Source organism: Stylophora pistillata, chromosome 7 (assembly GCF_964205215.1).
Source record: "Stylophora pistillata chromosome 7, jaStyPist1.2, whole genome shotgun sequence".
NCBI lineage: Eukaryota > Metazoa > Cnidaria > Anthozoa > Scleractinia > Pocilloporidae > Stylophora > Stylophora pistillata.
The window spans coordinates 9,250,410-9,264,815 of NC_142525.1; the positions used below are offsets into that span (position 1 = coordinate 9,250,410).

A 14,406-nucleotide genomic window follows, 5' to 3' on the forward strand; every position below is an offset into this window, starting at 1 on the left:
TCACTACACAACTAAGTCGTGTAGCAGAAAAGTGCGCGCTGTGTGACAAGACTATGACTAGAGAGGACAGACGGCCTGCTTCTGATTATAAGAAAGATTTTCTACCTTGCTTCGGCGTCGATGTGAATGCTGATGGGAGAATATGTGGGCAGTGCAGGAATGCCGTAACGGTCCACCTAAAATCGGGACAATAGTTTTTTTTTAAGTAAGTACGATAAAATTCAGATAGTATCGTATTTAAAATGTAATCGTTTCGAAATGAAACATTAATAATCACAGCTAGTCGGATAGTTTGCGCGAGGAAGGGGAAGGCCGCCGAAGAAAGATTTCCCCAAAATATGCCGTTTTAAATCTTACCCAAGGGGATCAAAGAAATTCAGTCTCAACGTGACTGCAACGCAAACAATGGAACGAGTTGCTGATGCCATCAACATTGGTTCCCGTGGCATGTTAGATTTAAATGAGTAAGAGGTAGAAGAATCGTGTTTTGGGGATCTCATTTGTGTTCCCCTCCGCGATATCCTAATGCCAGTAGGGCTATTTGAAGAAGTAACGGACCACTTGAAGCAGCTATTATAATAAGAGACTCACAACAGTCTATAATCATCTTCTATTTTATCAGGAAGGGAAGGAGAAAATAACACTGCCTCCAGAAGCGCACGAAACAATATTTTATTATCATCTTACAGGGTGTGACTTGAAAAAAGAAATTAAGCTATAAAGGAAAGGATGTAACCAGAGTTCACTTTTAATTCAAGTTTAATTATTAATCATTTAATAATTCTCATTTAATTATTAATTATTATTAATTCATGTTTAGTCAATCACAGCTTTCTATAAACATGACTCTTAAGACCTCTATAAGATATGAAAAAAATATAAGAAGTGTTTAATTTGTCATTTTCTTATGACCTTAGACATCCTGGCTCTATCAACTTCATCACCATCAAGTAAGCAGTAGGTGTACTTGTTTAATTTTCCCATAGTCAGTTTTGGAGCAAATTTAAATGTGTGTCGAAAATCATATAGGATTCCATTGATTTTTATCAGTCGTTTATTTCGCGACCAACACCTCTACTGCTTGCATTGGTTTTCACGCAACGTAATAAGAATTAAAGAGTAAGGAACTATCAATCCTTTGGAGATTTTAGTTTAGTTTGTTATTAGAACAGCGGAAGATCCATCTTTTTAAAACTTTCAGTTTGATAAGGTTTTTCGTCTTGGATAAAGCAAGGTTGAATTTCTAAGCTTTTGCGTTACAAGATATCCAAATGGCGGCTGAGAATGCTGTAAACAGTCCTTGTATGAGAGAATAAGCACTCATATGGATGTCTATGAGCCTCATGAAGACGACTATGGGCTTGTTATACCTTACCGCGATGACGTATGGTTTCGTTAGCTTGCAGCCGCTATATTTGTGCCCCTTGGAGAAACGTAAACATGGCGTCTCCCTGCAATGCCTTATCAGTTTGAATAATGCATTCCTTCGGAAATGTCCCACAAGAAACATTGCGCAGACCTGAATCGTTGCGAGACTTTTGAATTTTCATCCTTTTTTCATCCTCATTCCCTTTCCTGTCCCACTATTTCCTCATTTCCTTTCATTTTAATACACCTCCTAACCCCCATTCCTGCTTCCCCCATCCCCTCAACACACCTACAGCCCCTACTAATAGAAAAACAAATTTGGTTCTGCCGATTGCAGGACTTAGTGCGAACCTTTGGCGAATTTGAGAACATGCCCTTCTCTTACAGATTATTTTTCAAGTAAAGCTCGCTTAGCGGCAGGAAAAGAACCACCATGTACCCTAGTTTCTATTTAGAATGAAGCTTACTTTAAAAGAAGACCGGGACTGAAAAATCTTTGGCCTAAACAAATGAAGAAACGATTAAATAAAGATTAAAAGTGTTTTTTTGAAGTCTTTAATCCGTTATGAGTTATTAACTTAACTCCAATCTATGCTTTGAATGTAAACTTCAATTTTCCACATCACCATATTCATTGATTAATTCTGTCCTTGTTGTTGTTGTTCTCTTGTGAATGGAGGGCTCAAGTTTCACTGGCGTTGAAATTGCTGGAATAGTGATCGCTGTTCTGTTGTTCGTCGTCATAATAATCTGCATTCGAAAGAAAATTTGTAGAGCAATTCTAGGGAAGTTAAAGAGTCTCTTCTGGAGATACGTATTGTTAATTGTTACAAATTATTTGCTGTCATTTTCTGAATATTTTTAAGGAAAGTGTAAAAATGCTTACATTTTTCTGTCTATCTTTGGTAATTTGATCAGTAGCTTTATTCTTTTATTGCCCCTTTTCACTAAGAAGGGTACAAATAACGTGCGAGTCGAGAACAGATATGTAATGGTAATAGGACCGAATGGAGTTGAATTCTTGTATGTAGTAGGACCTTCATGCTATCAAAAAATTATTCTGACAGCCAAATTGGACTCGGCCTACGGCTTCGTCCAGTTTTGGCTCTCCTCCAATTTTTTCCCATCCAATTATTTCCAAAATTGAACGAGCATGTAGTCCTCTTACTTATTAACTATATAGTTAGTCGATTGAAGTGAATGATTCGATACCTTAATAGCAGCATAGGGGGCTAAGGTATACCGGTGTTGTTAAGATTGAGATCGGACGTCAGCATTATCAGGCGCCTCTGGCAGCCGCTTCAGTCCATGTAACGACCTCATGGAAGAGAAAAAGGAAAATGGAATATCTTTCATTTCCTTTATTTCATTAGTTAAATACATATTTTTAAATTGATCGCCTCTCAACTTCGACCTTATTGCAAGGACATGAAATGGATCTAGTTGGGGAGGTTCTAGATTTCAAAATATCGCTGATCAAAGTAACTGCGAGGAAGCCTTTTACAAAATCTCTTCTTGTACCGGCTGTTTGCTTGTTTGTTTGTTTGTTTGTTTGTTGTTGTTTTTTTCGAGTCTTATGACAAACTTCGTTACTCTAATCACTGGTCCGTTATGCTAGTCACGTTACGAGCTCATCCTTACGTGACAAGCAAAAATAAATAAGCATATCAAAACAATCAAGGCTGCATCGTTAGATTAATGGCCTTTCTTAGAATTTTGTGTATTAGAGAAAAGAAAGGGCTACCATGTTTGTGACATTATTCGACCAAATCTTCGCTGTTTTGACCGAGAACCGGCTCAACCCTCATCTGGTTCCTTCGAGTGTCTTTCGTCTATTGACAACGTGTCGTTTTATTCCGCGGTAGCGATAATGCGCCATCGCGAAAAGGTCGTCCTGCACGATGAAAAGCCGCCGTATTATGTGACTTACTAGATCAAATTAAAGGCATGGAATGAGCGAAAGACAGCTTTGAGATTTAGCAAGAGAAACGAGCAGCGAGTCTGCAGAAGCCTTTCTACATAGCTTTACGGAGAAAATTAAAAAAAGAAATCTCCTCTTAATTGGCTCTTAAGTGACCGTCGGACAGGAAAACCTTTATAATCGATCTCAAGCCTAATCCCATGTAAGTTTTCGGGTGACCTTTCCGTCCCGTTGAGACCAATTCAAAGATATATTTCTCCAAAATTTCATCTTGATGGCTTTATTGTTTATTGAACAAATCATCGAAGGCGTAGCTCCTCTTCCCTTAGGAATCTATTCTTTGCGCCTGGTGAATGACACGAAGAAAAATTCAAGTATTCGAAGGTCTTCATCTCTTTGTAATGCGTTTGGTGAAGGGGTCGAATCCCTGTTAAATCTATCGTTTTCGAACACCTTTGTGTCCCAGAATCCAATTTCTGAGTCTGATATTCCAGCCGTGTATAGAATCAAGAGAAAAAACCTCTTGACAGAGTTGCTTGCCCGTCTTAAAAATTATCCTATTCTGTCTTTGGTTCTGTTTAACAGACAGGAAACGTCGTCGATATACCCCTTCCTACATAGCGATTTAGTTGTGCTCTTGGTGATTATACCCTATTAATATTTTTAATTGCCATGAAAATATTATCAAAAGCTACTGCTGTCGTGGCATTTTTCTGCCGTTTCCGTTCGGTGTGTGGGAGAAAGTATGGGGTTCCCGGATAATAACAATAACAATGGCGGTTGAACGTGGCTCTTGAAGGTTATATTTTTTGATATTGATAAATATCAAAATAGCAAAAAACGAAAACAAAAGTGTTTCTAAGCTTTCCTCGGCAGATGAGTCGCTTTCCTCTAACCAATCGAGCGATGGCTAGATTATCGCCGCTCTCTCGAGTTGAGCGCGGGCTCTAGTTCCCGAACAGCGGCTGGACGAGCCTTATTAAGCGTAGAATTCCTAGAAGCCTGCGCCTGTTCTGTTCCTTTGTTTCTTGGTGATTCGCTCCTATGATTGAAGGGGCTACTTATTTGAAGATTAGCCCAGGGATCAACGATGTTAGATTTTATTTGTACTAATGTAAGACACGGTTCTTTACATCCATGGTAATCGTAATCGTTACGTAGTAGTCAACTGAAATTAAATAATTTAGGGATACATTATTATTACAATATTCTTAATCGAAATGATAAACGAAATGATAAACTTACAATTTGTGTTTCTCAGTAATCGGATCCCTTGATGTTTGCGTTGACCGTTGATCACTAGCTTCGAATGAATCTTACAGCATAAATTGTTCCTTTAAACTGCAAGTCACATGACCCGACTTTTCCCGCCGCGCGTAGTCGAGGCGAATTTGTAATTACGATAATTTATTCTATTTCTTTCTACGCGCTCCACTGAACATGCAAATCACTTGGAAAAACAAGTATTTGTGGAAATGATAAATTCTCCATTTTTGGTAAGCAGTTTTTTATGATCTACGCCATTACACGAAGTCAAGGAGCCAAAAGAATGAGGTGTATTGGATTTTACTTCCCATTCTTCATATCGTGCGTGCCAACTCTTGTAACAAGTAAGTTCAGTAAGGCACAAAACCGCCATTTGTAAGGAAACTTCGAACGCATTTCAATATAGCAGTAGGGTTGGTTGTGTAGCGAAAGACGGAAACGACGGCAAGACTTGTTATTTCGCTACAGCTTTGGTGAGAAATGAACTTTAGGAGCAAAATTTCCATTGCTTTTCATAATCACATTCAAGAGTGATATAAACGCAATCGCGACACAGGCAATCAATATATGATTAAGGGCATTACCGCAAGTTGAGGCTCTGTGAAGGAATGTCGTCGTGATGAACGGCAGTTGACTCGTCGGTACCGTGAGTTGGTTCATCCACTGAGACGTATTCGCTGACTGATGCTCCGATTATCAATCAAAGCACAATTCACGGATCAAATTATTCGATTTTATATTTGTTGCCCTATAACCCTAAAATATAGCCTTGATTTCTTTCAAAGAATAAGTGTTGTGCTCGAATTGTAATGTTTGCTTTCGTTATTGGGTACTGCTGTAATCAGATCATCTAGATCTCATCACAGCAGACATTCTTCCCTTCGACCTTGCATATCATTGCATATCATTGGTTAATGCATATCAACATTGACCAATTCGAAAGAAAGAATTAGCAAAATGCACGCGTAAACCGGATAAGAAAAACATATCGGAAGATAGTTTATACAATAATGAGGTCACCGATCGTCTCAAACCCGCAGGCATCTCGCTAGCTTTCATCCACTATCATCTTGAAAACAATGCAAATCAATGTCTTTGTACTTCATCACGCACGTGTCAAAGCTTATTTGCATAATTCTGAAAACTGACTAAGGTATGTCTTTGACCGTTCAAACTTCGTTTGTTTATCTTTTTCGCAGAGTATTCAGGTTACCATAACAATTGGTTGGAAAATATAGTGCGAGTTGTCCTAAAACGTTCCATAAACATGATCAGTCGTTACGCTTGCATGGCAAAGTAAACAAGGGCGATCGCAGGGCGCTTCTTCTTGAATCAGATCACGAGCGGGATACGGAGTTGAGAAGATCAAAATTAAAGAATCCAATTTGGTACTCTGATCATTGTAGGCATACTCCGCAGCTTAAAAGGACACACAAATAAGTTAAAATATGTGTACGTAGCTGTCTGATAACAGGAAAAACAGTGATGGCAGAGCAAGCCCTAAACGACGGAAATCGCCAAAAAACACACGGACACACAAGGAATGTGTAAGGTTTATCAATCTAACGTGTAAAATTTTCATATTTCGGAATATTTAGTGTTTTAAATGGACCATATTTTATTCCCCATACTATTCCTTCAGCGCATTCAAACTCTCGACAGATTATCGCGTAACTTAACAGTCACACAACATATGACGCTTTCGTGAAATAATCCTTCGGTTTTGCTCGAGATGTGAGGTTGGGACGCTCTGTAACCACAGGCGTGTCTGTTGTGATTTTTGGTGATTTCTGCTGTTTTGGGCTTGCTTTTCCATCACTGTTGTTCCTGTTATCAGTCGAAGTCAAGGCTGCACACTACGATTTGGACCGTTGTCCACGCGGAGGCGGTTTGCGCCCAGAAAATCAGTCTATTCGGCATTTTTCTTACCCAAAGCTTACCATCCAAGATCATTACACCATGGAAAGTGTCTCAATTCGAAAAATCTCCGCGCAATACACTGACAAAGAATGTTTTCTACCATCATTTCCATGGCCGTTCTTTTCTACCAGGGCCTTTGACTCACAGACTGGACAAGGCCGCGCAAGAGGCTAGGGTGTAAGGTTAATTTTATCTCTACCAAGAGTGGTACGGTCAATTTATGTACAATACTTACCCCCTCCCCACGTTGACACCTCGCTTTAATCCATTGTCCTGATCTACCAATCGGAGAGCAAGGTGACACGACACAGTTACGTGACACTGACAACTGACGTTCTCAGAAGCCCAAAAGAGTAAACGATCGCGAAGGTTCAAGATGAAAATCTTTAGATTACATTGGGGGAACTTTGTGGACCGATTACTGCTTTTCAAATCACGGCCGAAAAGCTTGAATTTGTACAGAACCTTTGATAAACATTTATGTATTCAAACTTTTCGCAAGTTAGACGTCGGAGTTCCATACAAATATTAGTCTGGGGATGGCTGAGTATTGTACCTAAATTGACTTTACCACTCATAGTCTTGTCCACTTCCAATCCAAAAGAACTTGTAGCTTTCAGGCTGCTCTGTCTGTTGGCCTTCCTGCGCCAGACGAGTCTCACTGAGGGCGGCAATCTGCACGTTGTAACGGACTAGCTCATGGGTAACAAGGGCGGTCCTTCTCTCTGGACGGTCAGACCCAGTGCGGTCTATTAGGGTGCGCACGTTCCAAGCACCGAAGGTGTAGGGCATCACCTTTAATGATTTGCTTTTCTTATTACTCTTCTTACCGCTGGAGTGGGACCCCTGCCAGCCGCGGCATGCTGGCCAGGGAAGAGGTGAGGCAGACAATGTTTAGGTCACCTTTTCTAGACCCTTCCCCAGGCCACGGGGGAAGCAGTGCTATCCTGAGGGGGGCTGCTTCGTCGTCCAGAGGGCTGCAGAATTCCAGCACTGACTCGTACACTGCAACCTACCCTAACCTACCCGGCAACCTACCATTGGTTTACCCATGAACTTAAGACATTAATGTAACAAAGAGATTGCCTTCTTAAGAAGGCGCGACGGAAAAATAAAGAGGTAGATTGGAGTGCCTTCAGAAGATCAAGAAGCGCAGTAAACAACCAAGTGCGCTCCGTTAAAGCCAATTACAATCGGAACCTAATTCACGAAAACATTGATGACTCAAAATCTTTCTGGAGAGCTTCGAAGAGAGTGCTTCCAAATGAGAAGAAATTAAGACAATCTATGTCTCCAATCAAAGTCGATGGTGATCTCAAGACAGGTAAAAGTGCCATAGCTGAGAGTTTTAATCACTTCTTCACCTCAATTGTCAAAACCATCAATGACAAATTATCTCAAAGATCGTCCAAGATATTTTGCCAACGACGGCAGTCACCTTTGCAGAATACTGAAACTACTTTCACAAACGAAATCTTCGAGCTAAGTTTAGTAAGACCAAATGCGTTCTTTACAATTTGTTGAGAAAGCTTAAAGTGAACAAAGCTACTGGATTGGATAACATTCCTGCACGTTTGCTTAAGGACGGAGCGCCGATTATTTCGGAGTGTCTGACTCACATAATTGACCTTTCCTTTTCATCTGGAGTGGTGCCGGACGACTGGAAGACTTCAAGAGTTGTTCCGTTATTCGAGTCCGGTAACAGAGAAGAGATGGAAAACTATCGTCCCATTTCTATCCTCCCAGTAATTTCCAAAATCGCCGAGAAAGTCGTATATCATCAATTTTTTAGTTATTTAAACGCTAACAATCTCTTGTCGTCCTGTCAATCTGGCTTCCAGAAGAATTTCTCCACTGAAACAGCTGTCACCTTTTTTGTGGATGAAATCCATGGAAATATGGATAATGATCTTCTCACTGGGGCGGTCTTCATTGACCTGAGGAAGGCCTTCGATACGCTAGACCACCATACCCTTCTAAACAAGCTACAGAGATATGGCATATGTAACAGTGCGTTCCCAGTGCGTAGAGCTCGACAAAGCTCTCTCCTCGCCCCTGGATATAGCTTCTACCGTCCCTCAAGGGTTAATTTTGGGGCCCCTATTTTTTATATCGTACTTAAACGACATGCCCTCCTGTATTTGTTTCTCGCAAGTTCTGCTTTATGCAGACAATACAGTGTTGTTTTTTTACCGCTAAAACTGCTATTGAGTTGGATGCAAGTCTAAACAATGATATCAACCGTATTTCTTCGTGGATGCAAGAAAATAAGCTTTTTTGAATGTGAGCAAGACTGCATATGTAATATATGGCTCACAACAACGGCCTAAGAGGGAGGATAATATAAGCTTATCCTGCACTGGTTCTTCCTTGACAAAATCCGAGTCTTTCAAATATCTTTGCGTTGTAATTGATCAGCTCGTGAGTTTTAACAAACATATTGAGCACGCAGTCAATAATGTCTCAGGCCGAAATTGGGTGTTTTTAGGCGTTTGAGAATTTCTATTCCCATGGCTGCTGCTGAACGCCTTTACAAGATGATGATTTTACCTGTTTTTGATTACTGTGATGTGGCCTGGTACGGCTGTGGTAAAGTTAATTCTGATGTACTCGAGAGCTTACAGCCTAAAGCTGCAAATTTAATTTTTCCAAATTCTGGTCTCAAGACTAAAGAGCTGAATGTTATTTTAGTTCTAGTACCCTTAATTAATAGACGAGAACCTCATATTGTCTTGTTAGCTAGAAAATGCCTCAGGACCGCCTTATCTGAATAATTATTTTAATTTAAATACTTCTGTACACACATTTGCGACTAGACGCTGTAATGACATTCGTCTTCCAAAAGTCAACCTAGAGGTCACCAAGAAATCTTCCTATTTTACAGGCGCGAAGGAATTTAACGATCTCCCTCGCCATTTAAAACAAAGGAATCCTTTATTGAATTCTCAAGGGACACGAAATATTTTTTCGTCAATTATTAGATGTTATCGTGTAGATGTACATCTCCTTTTATTGATGTCGGCCATGCGACAGTTCTTCTCAGTGCATTTTACCTTTTAGACCTTTTGTATTTTTTTAACTAAGTATTTTAATAACAGGACCCCCATTGATACCAGTGCTTAATACACTGAAGGAGTTATCCTGTATAAATATTATAATTATCATTATGTCGCAGAGAAATCAACTGAATGCTACATTCTAATCAGGCAGCACAGGGCGAAACCCGTAACCTGTGAGCCATGGAGTAAAAAAATAAATGTACATTAACTAATCCTAAAAAGCTTTTCCGTTGTGTCTACGGTCCTCCTTCTAACAGAAAGTCAAACTGCCACCTTGAAAGTCCGGGCAATATTCAGCGTGTCCGAGAGCACTGCCCTCTGCATCTTTCGCAGTACGTCTGTGCTTCTGCCTCCCACCAGCTCGCGCATCATGACATCCAGCTCCCGTGACCACCCCCCGAGGGCATCCATAATGATGTTATATTGCTTCACATCGTAGCCTGGGAACTGCTGCCTTAGTTCCCAGCGAAGGGGTCCGTACTTCAGTGTCTTCTCTTCATCCTTTCTTATCCGATTGTTTACCCACGGGCAGCTCATTTCCAGCGTCACAACTCTCTTGCACATATGATTTACAATGCGTGCATCCACCCTATTGCATCTGACCTTTTGTTCATCAGCATATATAGGGACATCCCAATAAGCTTTAACATTCTCTGACTCATACACGGGCTTCGGCTTGTCGGGTGAGCACCGGGGTAGTATCTCGCCTATAAATCCCTCATCATACAACAGTTGGTAAAACAGTACCTTCAGTGCTGCGTCGTGTCTAGAGAGATACTTGCTCTGGGCCAGTGCACTGCATCCTGACAAGATATGTGCCACACTCTCTGGAGCCTTGCCGCATAATCTGCACCTCACCTCGCCTTCTCCGCTTGTGGGGGTCTTCTGACTCGTGTATACTCGCGTTGGCAATAGCTGCTCGAATAGCTCGACGAGTCCATCAATTGTGTGTGATGAGCAGTTCTTCCACTCTGTGAGCCACCAGAAACACCCTTGCCACCGTTGGTTTCTGATCTCATCCTCTAACTTCTCAATTTGGCACCTCCGCACCTCTTTCTTGATCCCTTGCGCATGTTCCAAATCCAACTCCAGCCCCAACTCCTCCGCGCACTTAGCCACTTCTTTAAAAATTGACCTACGTCCCCATCCTCGCCGCTTGCTCTTCAAACTCCCGTACCATTCCCAGTGCACGATCTTCATTGCCATGGAGTCGGACTGCACCCTTAATTTTTGCGGCTTTGTACTCCATTTAAACAGAGCGCAATTCCCGCCCTCCTCTACTTCTTGGCATATATATATATATATATACTGCAGACAGTGCACACTGTTTCGACCTATGTGGGTCTCATCAGTGCAGTGCATACACTGGGCCAAGCTCTGGAATAAACCATTGCCTGGGCGCTACACTTGTGGGACCAAGTGCAGACACGTTGCCATGCGCGAGTGCTCAAATCACAACTAAGGTGATGAGCTTCGCCCGAAGGCTAAATGCATGGCAACCCCAGTGTAGAGTGCTCAATCGCAAGGTAGCCAAAAGGCAAAGCCAAGCGAGAGCTATCTAACTATATATATATATATATATTATTATTATTATTATTATTATCATTATTATTATTATCATTATTATTATTATTATTATTATTATTATTATTACTGGAAAGCGACCACTGAGGCCTGAACCGCCTAAGTGTAGTATTGTGGTTACGGCTGCAAGTGTGTCCACACCTGTCGCATCACCACTCGTCCATCGCCGCAGGACTTGACAGGAGTTGATTATGAAAAGGGGGAATTGGGAGAAGGGAAGTGCTGGAAAATGAAGTCATGACTTGCGCCTGAAATGGATTAAAGTGAGGGGGAGTTACGCAGATCGTCGGCCTCACTCTCTCGTCCCTGACCATCTTGGTCCTGTAGCACGACAAAGTCGAGACGGCCGGTGGTGGAAGGGATGCAGTGGATGGCCAGAAGTAGTGCTACTGTCTTCACTCTGCCCTATTAGCGCTCCACAAACGCCGTGCTAAGAGCGCCTTCTTGCCCGTTGAACCAGTTGAGTGGTTTCTTCCGTGCTGTCTGCCGGACCTGGTCTTTGCATGCGGTAGTCGTCTACTATCCGACTGCTATTTTCCCATAGTTGGGGCAGTGGCTGACATGGCGCCAGGGCGTGTTTACACGTCGGTGGGTCTGGACACCATGTCTCTATGGCCCACTGCTGCTCCGAGATCCCCTACAGATTCTGCCTGGAGTCGCGAGACGCCCAGTTACCGTGTGTTTCTACGAGGAGGCACTGCAAAAGTCTTGGTGGTGGAGAGGCTATGTACGGCAGGGGAGACTTGCGCACTCGGCTCCCTTTTTGCCCCTAGGCGGAACTAGCCAGCGGCAGCAGCTGACGGTAGAAAGCGGGGTGTGCAATGCTAGCTACAACTACACTACTGCATTAGACGTATCACACACACCCTGTGGCGAATACTGCCACCAGCACACTATTCCTTATAACGCATTTAAATTCTCAACGGTTACTCGCGTAACTTAACACTCCGTCACACAAGGCGTGAGGACGGGACGCCTGTGCTGTAACAGGACAAAACAGTGACGGCAAAGCAAGCCCAAAATGACGGAAATCGCCAAAAAACACAACGCCACACACGAGGAATGAGTAAGGTTTACTTATCTAAAGTGTAAAATATTCATATTTATGAATATTTAGTGTTTTAAATCGACCATACTTTGTTCCCCGTACTATTCCTTATTCAGTGGAACCCCGATCTAACGATATGCCAAGGGAGCAGTGGAATTGGATCGCTGTATCGAGTTATCGTTATATCGAGACGGGATGCTGTCCCATACATTTTACTGTAGCTTTTTCTGGGACATAGCGTATTTATCGTTGCACTGGAAATATCGTTTTATCGAGGATCGTTGTATCGGGGTTCCACTGTAACGCATTCAAATTCTCGACGGTTTATCGTGTAACTTAACACCGCGTCACACAACGCGTGACACTTTCATGAAATAATCCTCCGCTTTTGCTCGAGACGTGAGCTTGGCACGCCTTTGGCGGCCCAAGGGTACTGTGTGTGACTTTCGGTATAAAGTTCATTAACGGCAATAACTAACATATTAAGATCGCATTTCAAGCGTACGTGTGGGCCGTTAAAAAAAGGACACATTATATAGACAGATTTCAAAGGATAATAGAAGCGAGGAATAAAACATGTGAAGTCTCCTTACCTCTTTTCCGTAGCCGCTTTGTTGCCAACGGTCGTTTTGACGCTGTTTTGGCGCCTTTCTTTGTAACGCGTGCGATGTCACCGGTCAAGTGTAGAATACTTTACTTTACGTTAATCATTTTCTCAACAACCTTAACACATATACAAAGCTGAGGGGAAGGCCAAGAAACAGGAAAAGGTTCCCCTTACAAAAGGCCTCCAAAATAGAAATAAACTACACATACCTATCTATATTTATAATGATACAGTTATAATAATGACAGTAATAATAATAATAATAATAATAATAGCATATAATTTTTTTTTTTTAAAGTCCAGTAAAAATTCCAGAAAAAGCTCATGGATACACACTTCTTACAATAATTATAATGATGATCATGATTAAGGTATAAATATTACAAAACAAGTTTAAAAAGTCTCTAACTGAGAGAAAAGTTTTGAATCTCTTCGGAATTAACTTAATAATAATAATAGATTTTTCCTTAAAAATATTTCACAAAAAGCAGTTCTCTAAAAAAAAATTAAAAGTTCAGTAAACTAAGCTACATACTGAAAAATTGACTACTTAAATTCTGGCTTGCGCACTTTCCGATGTAATGTCAGTGTCAGATATATTGGCTACTCTTCTCTTTCTCCTGGTTCCTCTGAGACACAGCAGAGCTGAACGTAAAATAGCAAAAGATATCTTCGCCCTTATCCAAGCTATAATTGTAGCGTAGTCATCTCCTTTCTTTAAACCAAGTAACTCTGCGAGGCGGCTATGGAATCTCTTGCATTCATCGGCCATTCCACCTGTACTTTTAAAAACTAATGGTGTGAATGTCGCTTGCTCCACTTCCAAAACCCGCCTGTTGTATTGCCTCTTCTTCTCATTTTCATGTAGTTGAAATATCTGTTTCGGAGACAGTTCTCGATACGAATCTGCGTTTGGGTGACACACCCGAACATCAAAGAACGCAGATTGTTGTCTGTCCCAAAACCCGCGAGCGTGGATATCTAGTCGAGCATCGGGCGCTCTGTTTGCGCCTCTGTTTAGCTCTTCCCCAGTGATTTCCTGAAGAACTGGTTCTGTCTCTATGTCAGTGCAAACCATGCGCAACATTTCCGCTTCTAGATCCCTAATCTCATTGTGCCTTTGAATAATCAGCCCACCATGCCGGCAGACCATAGCATGATCAACGGTAAAAAAGTCCCCACATGTGCACATGGCAGGTAGGTCAGCGATCTCCCAGTCATACCTTAATTTAATTGCATCTCTGAATTCTCTTTTGTTCAAATTAAAATTCATCTCCTTTATCGGGATCACTGTCAACCAATTCGAGGCCCCTTTCTCCGCAGCCAGCTCTACCGCGCGTTCAGTTTTGCTAGACACGGATTCCCTCACTTGCTCACACTGCCTCTTTAACAATTCATCTTTTTCTCTTCGTGCATTCGCTTGCAGGGTCTTAATTTCCGTCTCATCTGGTGGCTCTTGGGCTTGCTCGATAATTCGCCGCACAAGAGGGCCTGTGATCTTAACAGACGCCTCATACTCTTGTGATGCGGTTCTGGCTGGATTGATTAGCCCTAGCCCGCCTAAGCGAACTGGGAGTACTAAAAGATCCCGTTCTTCGTGTGTGGTAGCATGCTCGGTGATAGCTGACACGAG

General features: G+C 41.8%; 2 protein-coding genes across 3 annotated transcripts in view; one reads left to right on the top strand and one right to left on the bottom strand.

Annotated features, from left to right (window-relative positions):
* Window positions 1-4,720: 4,720 nt before the first annotated feature.
* LOC148726529 (uncharacterized) overlaps window positions 4,721-14,406 on the top strand; it is a 23,961-nt gene continuing 14,275 nt past the window's right edge. For both annotated transcript variants that reach the window (XR_015989335.1, XM_088726906.1), the window contains exon 1: window positions 4,721-4,899. Coding sequence is in view for 1 of the 2 variants with exons in the window: in XM_088726906.1 (XP_088583032.1) it covers window positions 4,800-4,899 (100 nt within the window). In the remaining variant the exon portion in view is untranslated. The remainder of the gene's footprint in view (window positions 4,900-14,406) is intronic.
* LOC148726530 (uncharacterized) overlaps window positions 13,082-14,406 on the bottom strand; it is a 2,913-nt gene continuing 1,588 nt past the window's right edge. Inside the window, exon 1 of the mRNA XM_088726887.1 lies at window positions 13,082-14,406. This exon is cut by the window's right edge and continues 1,588 nt beyond it. Coding sequence (XP_088583013.1) covers window positions 13,324-14,406 — 1,083 coding nt within the window. The 3' untranslated portion in view covers window positions 13,082-13,323.